At 41.8% G+C, this 14854-nt stretch overlaps 1 protein-coding gene across 5 annotated transcripts in view; it reads right to left on the reverse strand.

Moving 5' to 3' along the window:
• FAT3 (FAT atypical cadherin 3) overlaps positions 1 to 14854 on the reverse strand; it is a 346417-nt gene that overhangs the window by 60568 nt on the left and 270995 nt on the right. For all 5 annotated transcript variants that reach the window (XM_076328324.1, XM_076328326.1, XM_076328323.1 and 2 more), the window contains exons 10-12: positions 13576 to 13772; positions 12380 to 12533; positions 9391 to 9624 (exon numbers count right to left, since the gene is read on the reverse strand). In XM_076328324.1, the coding sequence (XP_076184439.1) occupies positions 9391 to 9624; positions 12380 to 12533; positions 13576 to 13772 (585 nt within the window). The remainder of the gene's footprint in view (positions 1 to 9390; positions 9625 to 12379; positions 12534 to 13575; positions 13773 to 14854) is intronic.

A 14854-nucleotide genomic window follows, 5' to 3' on the forward strand; every position in this document is an offset into this window, starting at 1 on the left:
CGCAGTCCCCATATGACTGTGAGTTTCTGCAGTGGGCGTTACCTGCCGACTGCATCACACACAAACTAAAATTTACATGTATTAAAGACCATACACAGTGTGTTTCTCCTCTCTGTTTTCATCTGTCACCTTGAACTCATTATTTAATGTGTTTCCTGAAGTATAGCTAGCCCACTTGTTCTTGATTATCTCTGGAAAATGATGTTTAATTTTGTCATCTGCCCATTTTCATTTTGAAAACCTACGGAAAGAAAAATTATGGTAAGAATTAAACAAACAAGAAGTAAAACAGAAAGCTGTCCAGAAAGAGAGCTGTAAAAAAAGTTATTTATCAATTTAGCAGTGATTTGCAAGCATGGTATCTGATTATTGTGCTTCATCTTGCCTCTGTCTTTCATGGTGTGACTATTAACTCCGGCATATACCTATGGCCTTTCCTGATCACCCAAACATTAACCACAACTCCAATTGCTGGAAGTTAAAAGTCCACAACTTCATTAACAGCCAACAAGACAAAAGATGGATACTAAACCAGATTTTATAATATTCTATCATTTTGAGATGAAAGAGAAAAATCTTTCCAGAAGTACCTTGCTGCACTGTAGAAGAATATATAGCCCCATAGGGAAAGATATTTCAAGTGATTTTTACAACTTAAGCAGAAAAGCTGGCCAAGTTCAATCCATAACACCGCTACCGAGACAGGCTTTCACTGCTTTGTCCCTTTTCTGTGGGGAAATGATAGCTTTAACCCCAAAGGCCTTTACTCACACCAGTGCTCCAGCGGAGTCACAGTACCATGGGATGAAAGCAGGGCCACAGAGGACAGAGGTGAAGATAACCAACACCTTACTGAAGGGAAATATTGGACAGAAATGGCAGACATAAGCTTTTAGTGGCATGATATCTTCCGTGGGCGTCTATAACCCTGTTTTCCATTTCAGCTGGGTCGGGTGTTGTCTTTTTGGTGGGAAGATGAGATCTGGATGGTTGGCTCACCCTCCCTCTCTTTTCTAGCAGAGATTTACATAGCCCAGGGTACTGGCTTACATGGCTTGACATGAATACTTGTTTCCATCAGTGCTCCTGAGTGATTCATTTCCTTGTGCTGATCAGGCATAAGCTTGATTGTTTTTCTGAAGTGGGGGAGGCCATTTTGGATACACCTGATTTAGGGTTACACATTGCAGCTGACAACATTGGGCAACGTAGCCTGAAGCAATGGAATGCACATGTAGAGAGACATATATAAAAAAAATATGCAAGTATATATGTATGCATATACATATAGACACACACACATATATATATTTCAGTGATCCAGTTCAAATACAAGGCTTATTCAATCAACATAATCCAAGAGGTACAATTCTCCTTGTTTAGTTCTTTGCCTCCACGTTGTTAACAAGGTCTTGGAAATCTCAAAAAATAAAGAAATTAATAGAAATGACAGAGTATAAAGACAGCAGGAATCTTGTGAGGTCATCTAATTTATCCCTGCACAAAGAAAGGATGGATGCAATTTATCCCCAAACACAGGCCTACCCTTTGATCATGAACTTGCATAACCTCCTTGGATAACACACCCCAGTGCCTCACTTTTCTTACAACTAAAAATCTTGTTCTGACTTTTTAGTGAGATTGAATAAAAATAATAAAAGACAAGGGGAGAAAAAAGAATAAAGATTGACTGACTTCCTCAGAGCTACTTGTCTGATATCTGAAGACTGTTTATCATCTCAGTTCTCTTTTCCCTGGCACCCCCTCTCAACTGTTTTAATATTTCCTGGTAGTACATGTTTTCCAGACCTGTGATCTTTCTTGTAAATCTCCAGGTAGCCCACATCTTCCTGGAAGTGCTGTACCCAAAACTCGACACAGCCTTTCAGGTCAGGATTTGCCAACACCAAGTAAACAGAAAGAACTACTTCTGTTTTCCAGCATTACTCTCGCTTACTCATCTCATTAAAGGGTTTGCCTTTTCACACCAGGATGAAAGTGTAAACATACATTCAGCCTGTGATTCACCATAATACAGATGCTTCTCTGCAGTTCTGCTGCCCAGTCAGTCATTACCCAGACAATACTGGTGCACTTGGTTATTCTTATTTAAACACATGATTTCACATTTATCTTGATGAATTGCATTGTATTTTTCCATACCAATTGTCCAACTGTTAAAACTCACAACTACGACTGTGACACTCTCCAGCGTACTTGCAGCCCCATTCTGCTTTCTGACATCTAGCAATACAGACCTTATACCTACTTATCCATTCAGGAATGAAAATAAGAGCAATGCTGCACCCAGTACCTTTCCTAACTTATCCCTCCAGCGTAACAGTCATTTCAAACTCACCTGATAACAGTTTCATGTAGACCATGCTTCCCTAGCTTCCTTACAAAAATATCATGTGGTACAATGTCAAAAACCTCACTAAACCTAAGCCATACCACCCATAATATTTCTTTTATATGGACTCTTTGCATGTTGCAGAAGGAAATGAGATTGGTTTGATGACTTCTTGCCGAACACAGACTAGCTCTTAGTCATCTCGATACACATATACTCATTATTTTAATGCAAGTTGGGTGACTAAGTTCCCCTGACTACCTATCTGCAGCTTTAAAAATATGGCCCTTTGAAGGATTCAACAACAGGGTTACATAGACTGACTGCTTACAGGATTAGGTCTCCTAAGTGCCTAGGCATGGGAAGCAAAATAAGCAATATGAAGTAGGGCTTGTTTAGGTAGAAACCTAAGCTTTCTATCATAATCCCCAAACACCTTGTTTGTTTACCTCCTAATACTAGGTAAGTCTAAACTCCACAGAGTCTGACTATTATTTTTTATTTGGCAATTTTTCATGGGCCCAATGTGCTGTGTCTCTGCGTTCCTACAAGTTCCTTGAAGGCAAAAGCTAGGTTTTCTCCCAAACAACTCCCTGGGTGAACTTGGACCTGTAGGTGTCCTCAGGACTGTCCAGCCCACTGGGGGATGTGGGGCATTGCCCTCCCACTCTCCTTATGGAACAGAAGTCTAATGGTAAGGACATCTATCCAGGAAGGAGGAGTACAAACGTACATTGCCATAGACTATTACTTTTCATTGAGTAAGCCCTGGGGAACAGAGCCCAGAACCCAAGCACCCACCAGGCTACAGAGCAATGCTCACTCATGTCTTTTTTTCTTCCTCTGGCTGACTCCTGGATCCTTTTTCAAAACAGCTTCAGTGACAGTGGAAAGGACCCCCTACTTCAACTATAACCCCTTACTTATGCAATGCTGTTTTAAATAGCTGCAGAAAAAGGAATTAATAATTCACGTCTTCCATATCCTGCATCAGTGCGCTAACCCCTGGACTATTTTAAAAGTCAGTGACACAAAGACGTGGGTAAAGATATAGGAAGCTCCATGTATGTTTTAAAGAGAATGAGCCATCCTCTGGAAAGTATCTTGTTATATTTATTTTACAAAAACTCAGACAATATCCAGAAATATCATCTAGCTAGTGCTGGTGTCATTGCTAAAGTTATCTACCTATTAGCTGTTGGGTTTTAGTAAAACTTCTGTCCTATTATCTGTTGTTATTCTTATTCATGTTTCAGTCCTTGTTTTCTTCTTTTTCAGATCCTGAATGCCTCAAAAGTTTCTAGATCCATTTTGAGGGACCTGCCCAACATAAACAAACATGCAAAGTAGAGGTTTGCTGTATACCAGCTTTGCCAGCAAATGCCAAAATCAATATCTATTTCAGCATTTTTATTATTTTGTTACTTGCCATTATACATAATTCAGAGAACTGGTCTTTAATCAAGTCGTGACCGTCTTGCACTCCTCTCTGACACTTCTGCAATTTCACCTGGCAGCACTTTACCCTTCCCCAAGCCCAGCTGTGTGTGCAACAGGCTCAGTTGCCCTAATTCCTTCAAGAGCAAAGCCCACTGTTGATAAGGTTGAAGTCTGTATTCATTACTTCCATGCACGTGTTCTTGAAAGCGGTGACCTACTGAACAACTTGATGGAGTGATTTTTTTCTGTGCTGTGCTCACCAGCACTTTGATATCACTTTCTACAAACAAATGATAAACCCCAGAGAACTATCGATGTTCTTCAGTCATTATTTCTGATAGAGATTTCATTTTTATTGTTTTAATGGTTTCCTCATTTTTCTTATTGACCCAAGGAGAAAAAGAAGATACAATATGCTTGCTTCACCACCCTCCTGGAGGTAGATACACTCCAGACTGGACTGACTGAAACCTAAAGGAGAAATTATATTACCATTCTTCCCTAGAAAAGAAATTTCTTATTTTCTGTGCACCTGCCTTATGAGTGCATGTGGTAAGGGTTTTGGGTGTTGGGGTTTTTTTTGACAAACCAAGTCTTTATTGAAACATCAAAACCCATTGAGACCAAACCTTGCTGGGAAAGTATCAGTTTTGTCATAGATTTCTTTGAAATCCAAGATAAAACTTTCCATCAGAAGCTGAAAGAAAATGGCACTCCTTCCCCCAGTTCACAAGATTCCCCAGCCACTTGCCAGACAGATGAAGGATCACAGTTTGCTCCCTTGTACTTCTGGGTGAGGAAGGTCAGGGCTAGGGAGCAGATGTTTCATAGTGAGAAGGTCAAATGGCTTCCCCAGAAGGGCTGAGTCCCTTCTGCTGCAGCTCTTCCACTTTGTGTGAAGAGGTGAATAATTAGTCCCCCACACTGAGAATCAGGCTGATTAGATTGATTTAAACTCTCCACATTAAACGCAAATGCACTAATCAGATGACTACAGAATCTGCCTTGTAGATCTTGGTCCAAATAATATTTAACTCTATATAACTCCTTAAAAAACACAATCAAATTCAAACACAAGTGACATGGCTAAACATGGCTAAACTTTGGGAGAGCCTTAAGTCTTATCCTGGCTCCCTGAATTAGGCTTTCAACATCCATTTTTCCCTCATACCCACCTAAGTACCAAAGCTGCAAATACGGAGAACTGACAAATAAACCTCAGACCATTGTGCATTCTGCTGTGAGGCTATGAGCCCTGCAGAACCTGGGAAACATCTGTAGCTCTGGGCATCCTATGCACAAATGTGAGAAAATGTTTTGAAAAAAGTAGCACACTGCTTATTATTTTTCTAGGTTGCATTACTGAATGCTATTAAATCTGCTATTAGATATGGGAAAATATTTTCTCAAGCTACACTTTCTACAAAATCTCATCTGCCATTAATTCTTCTTCTCTGAATTATGTCCAGCTTGGGAAGAACTGCGATGTCAGTCTCTTCTCCCAAGTAACTAGCGATAGGACGAGAGGAAATGGCCTCAAGTTGCACCAGGGGAGGTTTAGATTGGACATGAGGAAAAATGTCTTTACTGAAAGAGTGGTGAAACATTGGAACAGGCTGCCCAGGGAAGTGGTTGAGTCCCCATCCCTGGAAGTATTTAAAAGACGTGTAGATGCAGCACTTAGGGACGTGGTTTAGTGGGTGGTGGTGTTGGGTTGACGGTTGGACTCGATGATGAGGTCTTTTCCAACCTTAATGATTCCATGATTCTATGATTCCGTGACTGTGTGAACCCTGCAGCATGACACCTCTGTATCCACAAGGCCAGGAGACACATTTCTAGCAAGGCCGTCCAAAGTGTTTCACCTCTGACTTGTCACCACACGCAACCCTGTGGTCCTCACCTTCAACCCACAGTGAGGGCCCTTCCTGATTCATTTGCTATTTGCACATACCACAGAAATGGGGCAGGGGAACACAGGGTCATTTCTGCCTGGAAGTGGATCATGAGCTGAGACAAATACAAGGCATGGACAAAACTATGTCAAAGAATAGGGCAGCTGGCAAAGGAGGACTGCCTGGCTGGGCAAATGAGTGGGTGTGGGCTTTTGCTGTTTGGGGTGTGACTGCTATTCAAGGAAGAATCGGATCAGTCAGAATTGTGTTTCTGAGAAACTCCTAGATTTGGCTAGCCAGACTGTAACCTGGGCACCAGCTGGCTCCTTGCAGGCTGCATGTCACCACTCCTCCTGTGCAATGTACTTGTATGGGCCCTGGGGCTGGAGAAGGGGCATGGGGGTGAGGGACAGCTGAGGCCAGAGCAGGGATGTATGTGAACTGCAGGGAACGCTTTGCAACCAAATAAAGGCCACTCCTGTCATTTTTTTCTTTGCCTACATGCCTTTGTTTTCCTGCACATTGGCTGCATGCAATACCAGGTGCAGGCTCCAAGACAACCTAGTCCATTTATACAGGTTGGTTGTGTAGGGAATGGGGGAGGACTTGCACGAGCATGTGCCAGTCATGGCTTTGACCATAGGATAACACAGAGGCTGGGAGGCAGCAGTGGCAGGCAAGACAGGGCTGGATGACAAGGTGGTTCCCATTCTGAAAAAAATTTGAACCCCATCTTCATCACAAACCCAGAAAAAAATCAATAGGTCAGTGAAATCACTAAACTGACTACAAATGTGGATTGTGCGGAACTGCCAGTGCCCCAGTGGTGATGAAGAGGACTGCAGAAGGACAGATGACGCACTGTTCATATTTTAGTACAGTAAGTGCTTCTGCCTTTGGTAGACTACACCATCAATCATCACGGAAACAGGCCTAAGCATGGAGGTCATTCACAAGGCAAAGCAGCTGCAAGTGAGGCAGGATATAACCATCACTTAAAGCACTGCTGAGCTTGGACCATGTTGTCATTCATTCTCGTATTCTCCGAGCGAGGCCACAACACTGTATGCATGCAGAATACATGAGCAACACTGGAAATGAGTATGCACCTCCAGCTCAGATTTGGGCTCCAGGTTTATTTCAAAATAAACTTCAAAGTTTATCAATTTTTTAATGTCAACCTTGCCACAAAGTCCCATGTAGGTTTTCTCAGTGTTACTGCTCTAGCATTACCCTAATTCCTTTGAAACGGGTTGATATTCTGATGGGTTTGCTCAGATAATTACACCTCAGCATTCACTCCAACTCTTCTTGTGCCTTAATTTGAGCAGAATGGAGTAATTTGGCACTTTAATTTGAAGACAGTGGGAGGTGGAAAACCCACTGCTCCCTGTGAACTTCTCTAAAAAACCTGTAAAACAAGCATTTCTCTTTCATTTCTTAGTTTGCACATTTCCCAACCTGGTGGTGGTGAGTTAGTAGGAAATATTATCTTGTGGAAGTATTAAGAATTTCCAGTGGAAGCAGGATGGGAGAAAAAATTGTTTTATATTAAAGTTACTAGTATGTCTTAACAAAGGGACCTATGTATATTCTCTCTTCCTCAAGTGACCATTTAATTTAAGATACCTAGCTACATGGGAGAGGTTATGTAAAATGAACTTGTGTGCTACTAGAGTTAAATAGCTAAAGCCATTTTCTTCTGTTGAATACTGTGAAGAAAAATCACATCTCTCCTTCAGTGTGTCCAGCTGGTACAGCTAGTTTCTAAGCATGTATCCAAATTACAAATATATTAAAACAACAATTTGTGTTCCAGTCCTGAAACTTCCCAGAATATTATGAGTTCAGGAACTTCAAGAGATATCAAAGGCACAAGGCAGATATAACACTATTTTCCTGTTAACTGGAAATCATCTTAATTATCCAACAGTGTCTGACCACAATATTTTCAGTTTTATGTTAAATTGTGTTTAGTTGCAGACCACAAATTGACTTCTCTCAAGTTTTATCTCAATGGCTTCTATACTGATCCTCCTATCTTTACAGTACATGGCTCTTCAAAGCCCAAGGCAGAAGAATGGGCAAATTCTAAGACTGCTTGTAAGATGTTTCCTGAATGTTAAAGATTTATTTGTATGATGATTACTGGCTCCACTGATGTTTCAGGATAATGCTCCACAAAACCTCACAGGAATATCATAGCCCATCAGGAATATCAATAATACATTTTTCTCTGTGTTGGAACATTACACTACCTGAACTCATTCATTATGCAGCAATAGGGAATCAGTGATTTTAGTATGGACTAATAGAACAGTAATTAATATAAAATCCAATTTTAGAGACCAGAGTCACTTTCATATGATACAATGTCTTGTTTGATTTTCAGGCCTAATCATTAAGGAAGTACATAGCCCCTTCTCATTCATCACATGCGTCCCTCCCTTTAACTTATTTAGTTTCAGAAGGAAGATGTAGCAATTAGCTCATGGGGTTTTTTTTCATTGCTAACCATCTTATTATGTAAAGTTGGTGCTAGCAAGAACTTTCATTCACAGCTTTTTATTCTAATTCTTTCTGTCTCCCCCTTCTCCTTGAATGTCATCTCACCTATGAGAAAAATGGTAATTAAGACAACAGTGGAAAACAACAACACTGGGTCATCAGACTGTTCAGTACTTTACTACCAGTAATTGGCTTTTCACTGCAGGACAGTATCATAAATTTTAATTGTGATTTTTCAACCAAGGCATATAATGCAGCTCTTTACAGATACATTAATGAATGCTTGCTGCTCCTTTACTGATTCCTGTATATTTACATGATCAACCTTAGTAACAACTGAGACTTCCAGCATGTACTGTACTTAAAAAAAAAAAAAAAAAAAGTGAAATATTTTTTCATTCAGCGAAAGGTCTGCTTTTAATGTGAAGCTACTCAGGCCACAGTTTTTACAAAACATCTCCAAAACCAGAGGAAGAAAAAATAAACTATGGGATTTATTTATTCCAACTGAACTGAATGAGATAACAAAAAAATCTGATATTCGGCCGGTTTTACCACTGTGTTATGCAAAAAACCCTCTTTAAATATGTATATTTGGGCCCAGATTTCAAGGTTAAGGTCTTCATATAATAAACTATTACACTTTAAAAGAATGCACAGTTAAATAACCAGAACATTTACAATGTACCTTCACAGTGTACAACAATAGTTTTATGCTAAGGTAACCAGCTGGAACAAATGGGAGTTATAGCAGTATAAAACTCTAGAAAAGCTGTGATTAATCAGGTATAGGTCCCTATGGCACATAACTATATTATTTGCATAAATAGAGGCATGGGTATTCAAAATCATGGCTCAAGAAAAGAGGTGAGACCACTGGAGGAAGAAAGTTGGAATTTACCCCCAAAACTATAATTTACCCCTGAACATAGCTATCACAGATCAAGACGATAAAAGACTACATGCTTCTGTGGCTGCTGCAATGCTTTTCTGTTTGTAACACCATTATGTCAAGCTCAGCCATGAGCATTTTGATGTAAAGAAACAGAAGAGAGAAAAATGGGGAGGATGCAGAAGCAAAAGGAGGAAAGAATGAGGAAAGGCAGCAATAGAAAAATTAATCTGTATTGCAATTCCACCAACCCACAGAGTTTTCCTGAACATTAATTATTGCTCGCAGTGTTACTCACTTACCGACATCAGGATCAGTGGCTTGGACTCTTGTTAACAAAGCTTTAGTGGCTGTATTCTCATAGACACATGCGGTGTAGTGATCAGATGAAAACACTGGTGGATTATCATTAACATCTTCTAAAATAAGATGGATTTCTGATTGGCAAAACCTGCCACCACCATCTGTGGCTCGGGCAACCAAGTTGTACACAGGGATTTTCTCTCGGTCAAGAGGGGCCAAGGATTTCAGCTCACCTAAAATTGATTAAAAGCAGCAGTCATCATTACTACTGTAGCAACATCACTAATTCTAGATAGTGTGAGTATCTCAGAAATATGTATTTCATAGGAATAAGAAAGAGAAAAAAAATCAACCTTGCTTATTCCAATGAATGGATTAAAAACTCACAGCAGTGTCACTTCTCACTCCTCTTTACCCAACAAAGTGAGCTGCCAATATGAGTGCAGGGAGGACAAGCCACTCATGGTGGCCTTCAATGGCCTACAACTTCACCCACATGAACACCACTGTGTTTTTCCAAGTCTGTCTTTCTGTTACTCTCAAGATTTAGAGACTAGACTCTCTAGACACAGAAACACATCCTGAATCTGATGACAGTAGCCATAATGAACTCTAAAGTTTTCTAATGCTACCATTAAAAAATAACATCAATATCCCGCTCTCTTCTCACCACAAAGCAATCTCCAACCAGCTCTGAATTCCTGTAGATACCTCTGGCATCTAGTTTGAAAGAAACGTTTTATTCTCATACAGAGGCGGGTATCACAATAAACATTAACAGCAACAAAAAGGCAGCTTATTCAGACTGTGAGAGCTTTACCGATAATCCATTTTCCACTGCACAGATAAACAACCGCCAAACATTACCACATCAGCAAAGAGCCACTACTAGTCAGAAGATAAGTTTTGGGTTAATTTTGTAAAGGGTGCAATTTGCAGTTAAATACAAAATCTGTTCTTGAGGAGGGCAATACTTCCCCTTCCACACACTGCATAGATCTCCAAACACCTCCTCTTCCATCAATAATGCTATGGCAATAGCGGGCGCTGCCTCTGCTGGACAGACGGAGGAGGTATTGCACAGGGAAGGACTTAGTCTATCATTATGGAAACCAAATTCCTAAGAATAACAGAGGGGTGGGATTTTTATTCATGGGAAAATGATTTTATTTAGCTTTACTTCATAACAATCATAAAATCTAGATCTTAGCAGAGATCAGTATCTTTTTCCAGACCAACTGTGAAATGTAGAAGACCTTTGTAGCACTCCACTGTGCCCACAAATTCATTACTGATATCCTTTCTCCCCCAAAATCTGTGTATAAAAGGAATGTCTTTTTTACAGGGTCTAAATACCAATAGATCTAGACCAAGGTGGAAGAAGTGAAGGAGAACCATGTTGGCATCTTCCCATCTTCTGTACCAAAAAGACTCCAGGACAGGCACATGGAGGACAGGGAGGTGATTCAAGACAGCCAGCATGGCTTCACCAAGGGCAAGTCCTGCCTGACCAACCTAGTGGCCTTCTGTGATGGAGTGACTACATCAGTGGACACGGGAAGAGCTATGGATGTCATCTATCTGGACTTCTGTAAGACCTTTGACACGGTTCCCCACAACATCCTTCTCTCTCAACTGGAGAGGTATGGATTTGATGGGTGGACTGTCCGGTGGGTGAGGAATTGGTTAGATGGTCACATCCAGAGGGTAGTGGTCAACGGCTCAATGTCCAGATGGAGACTGGTGACGAGTGGTGTCCCACAGGGGTCCGTATTGGGACCAGTACTGTTTAAATATTTTTATCAATGACATAGACAGTGGGATCAAATGCTCCGTCAGCAAGTTTGCAGATGACACCGAGCTGAGTGGCGCGGTTGACACACCAGAGGGACGGGATGCCATCCAGAGGGACCTGGACAAGCTCGAGAAGTGGGCCCGTGTGAACCTCATGAAGTTCAACAAGGCCAAGTGCAGGGTCCTGCACCTGGGTCGGGGCAACCCCCAGTATCAATACAGGCTGGGGGATGAAGGGATGGAGAGCAGCCCTGCCGAGAAGGACTTGGGGGTACTGGTGGATGAAAAGCTGGACATGAGCCAGCAACATGCGCTCGCAGCTCAGAAGGCCAAGCGTATCCTGGGCTGCATCCAAAGAAGCGTGGCCAGCAGGTCGAGGGAGGTGATTCTGCCCCTCTACTCTGCTCTGGTGAGACCCCACCTGCAGTACTGCGTCCAGCTCTGGAGCCCTCAGTACAGGAAAGACATGGACCTGTTGGAGCGGGTCCAGAGGAGGGCCACGGAAATGATCAGGGGGATGGAACACCTCTCCTATGAAGAAAGGCTGAGAGAGATGGGGTTATTGAGCCTGGAGAAGAGAAGGCTCTGGGGAGACCTTATTGAAGCCTTTCGATACTTAAAGGGGGCTTATAAGAAAGATGGGGACAAACTTTTTAGCAGGGCCTGTTGCGATAGGACAAGGGATAATGGTTTTAAAATAAAGAGGGTAGACGTAAGGAAGAAATTTTTTACGCTGAGGGTGGTGAACCACTGGCACAGGTTGCCCAGAGAGGTGGTGGATGCCTCATCCCTGGAAACATTCAAGGTCAGGTTGGCTGGGGCTCTGAGCAGCCTGATCTAGATGAAGATCTCCCTGGTCATTGCAGGGGGGCTGGACTAGATGACCTTTAAAGGCCTCTTCCAACCCAAACTATTTTATGATTCTATGATACACCTCTGTCCTAACTTGAGGTCTGGCAGGGAAACAAAAGGGTCGATATCCACTGTTCTGATTATAACATTCAACCTGGCCAACAAAGATGTCCCTCTTTCTCCCTCCTACCACCACCACTTCAGAAATGGTCATCCACGCCTGCCATAACTGGAACAACTGGCTGATAACCAAGTACAACCTAACTCTAGTTAAAGAATCTAGCACCCACTGATGTCAAGGGATTAAGAAGGCTATTCAGAAACATTCAGTTGTCATCTTACCGTTTTCTGGATCTAAGAAAAATTTATTGTTCCCAGCACCATAGAGAGAGTAGCGAATTTCACCATTGGACCCAATGTCAGCATCTTTAGCACTGATTTTAAGAATGACTTTGTTTGATGGAATGTCTTCAGGAAACAGTGCTGTGTATGCAACCTAGAGACAAAAACAGAAATGTAAGCTATGCTGTAACACTATTCTATAGTCTTTGCACAACCCTTTTTTTAAACTCTCTGTAGCGCATCTTTATATATAGGAGACAGTTTTCCTTTATGTAACACATTCCTAGAAATTCAAATCACTGTTAAGCTTTGAGGTGTCACAAAAACAATGCCAAATTATGACTCTTAATAGGGCTCATCTTAGGTGTTAAATGTGGTCTCATTTTCTATCTTCCGCTTGTTTCATCAACGCCCATGAAATGGTAACTTTGATGAGTGTGCTAATGAAGACAACTGTTTTTTATTGCCTCATTCAGCAATGTTTCAGGGAGATACAGACACTGATTCCCCAGATGGTGCTTGCAATGACAGTGGTCCATCAGTGATAATGTAATGATGGGAATTATATGAGTATATACATACAGATAAATATATAAAAGATTCTGTGAGCAGTAACATTAAGGGTTTCATCTGGGTTTCATCATGTCTTTTCTTTCACACAGACCTTTCTATTGCAGTAATATCAGTTCCCCACATTGCCTTTCCACAGAATAAGAGAGAGCTAGCAGTGTGAAAGCTGTGGTCAGGCCACGCTGCATGCATGCCCGACAACATGAGAGCAAGCTACATTCTTCTGCCTTTTCCACTGGGTCTCTGGCATCTGCCAGGTTCAGGAAGGCTGGAGCTAAACTAGATTGATGACATTTCCACATTGGTTGTGAAGGGAAAGCACATTTTTTCTGCAGGGGAGGAGTGGCTGCCCAGTGCCACCTCACAACGCTTCATTTTTTCTAAAGCCAACAAAGGCCACTGTGGACAAGACTCCTTTGCTAGCTTTACTAGACCATTATACTTCAGTCTTGGCTTCACAGGACTGCTTTATCCTGCTCCTCTTCCAGATCACTCCAGATTCTTCAACTAAGACCTTAAGGATGAAAATGGGCATCATCTGTGAATACCTGTAGATGGCAGGGACACCCATAGGAAACTGTTCCTTTCAACACAACAGTCAATTGCCGTGGGTGTTGCTAACTTACCTGTTCACAAACTGGATTATTATCATTAACGTCAGTGACGGTCACTTCCACGGCAGCTTGGGTTACAAAGAGGCCATCCGTAGCGGTGATGTTCAGATAATAAACGTCTTGTTCTTCCCGATCTAGAGGCCTTTTAACATAAACTTTCCACTCATTCTGAACCAGTCCCAGAGCGAACTTCCCTTTGGGGTTCCCTCCTGCAACGAGACAAGCAACACGCAATGGGCTGGGATGTCCCTTGAGAGTTCCCACCTCCTTTAAACACAAACACAGGCACATCATAGAGGACCTGGACTAAGCAGCCATCATTTGTTTTGCAGTGATCGGTGCTTTCAAACTCGCAGACTCAGGAAATTTGTAATGAGATTACGTTCCCTGTGTTTATTGCCCCCCGAAAGCCTTGTATGAAAGTGAACCAGTAACTTTCAATAGAAAGAAAATCCATTTAGCAGAGCTGAAGATGATCTCTTGTTTAGTTCCCCATAAGGGCAATCAAATTCAAACTGTGAACAATCAATAGTCCTCTCAGGCTGGTACAACTGTCTTTCTGCTTAGTCTCGGGAGAGGATGTAATACACCGTAGCTCTTGTTACCAAGACAATTTCATTAGCTGTTGATTATGCAATCAAGGACTGGAAGTGGGTTCTATTAAGGAATCCTCTAATGAAAGCTTTATTATACAGCTGTGCCATTCTTCTGCTCATTAAAATTCTAGTTTTAAAAAAAGTTTACACGACACAGGAAGACACATTAGTATTAAATAGTCCTAACAAGAGGTCATTTGAGGAGCAGTTGGAAGATAAGAAGTACAATTAGATCAAATGTATCTGAGAGTGAAAGCCGGTGAAAGGAGTGCACGAGACAAAGCAGAACAGCTTTTTATCATGCCGTAACACTGACACTGAACCTGGCAATGTTGCTCTTCCACATCATTAAATTGCCTGGTGACAAAAGTAGGTTGGGAGAGGGAAGGTTTTGGTCCACATCATCCTCAGGAAGGAAGTAAGGACATGTCACATGTAGAAGGGTAAAATAATCAAGGCAGGCACAGTTGTTGTTAACGTTTCCAACAGTTATATACTCTTTCATCTGAAATGGTACAGTCCCCGGCCTGCTCCATGAAGAAAACACCTTCAATCACCTTTCTCTGAGCCCGATGTCAACCCCCTGTCAGACCAGACAGTAAAATCTTTTAAACCAATGTTGTGATTTAACCCAGGTAGGCAGCTAAGCCACACACAGCCGCTTGTTCATTCCCCCCCAGTGGGATGGGGGAGAG

This window comes from Aptenodytes patagonicus, chromosome 1 (genome assembly GCF_965638725.1).
Source record: "Aptenodytes patagonicus chromosome 1, bAptPat1.pri.cur, whole genome shotgun sequence".
In the NCBI taxonomy this organism is placed as follows: Eukaryota; Metazoa; Chordata; class Aves; order Sphenisciformes; family Spheniscidae; genus Aptenodytes; species Aptenodytes patagonicus.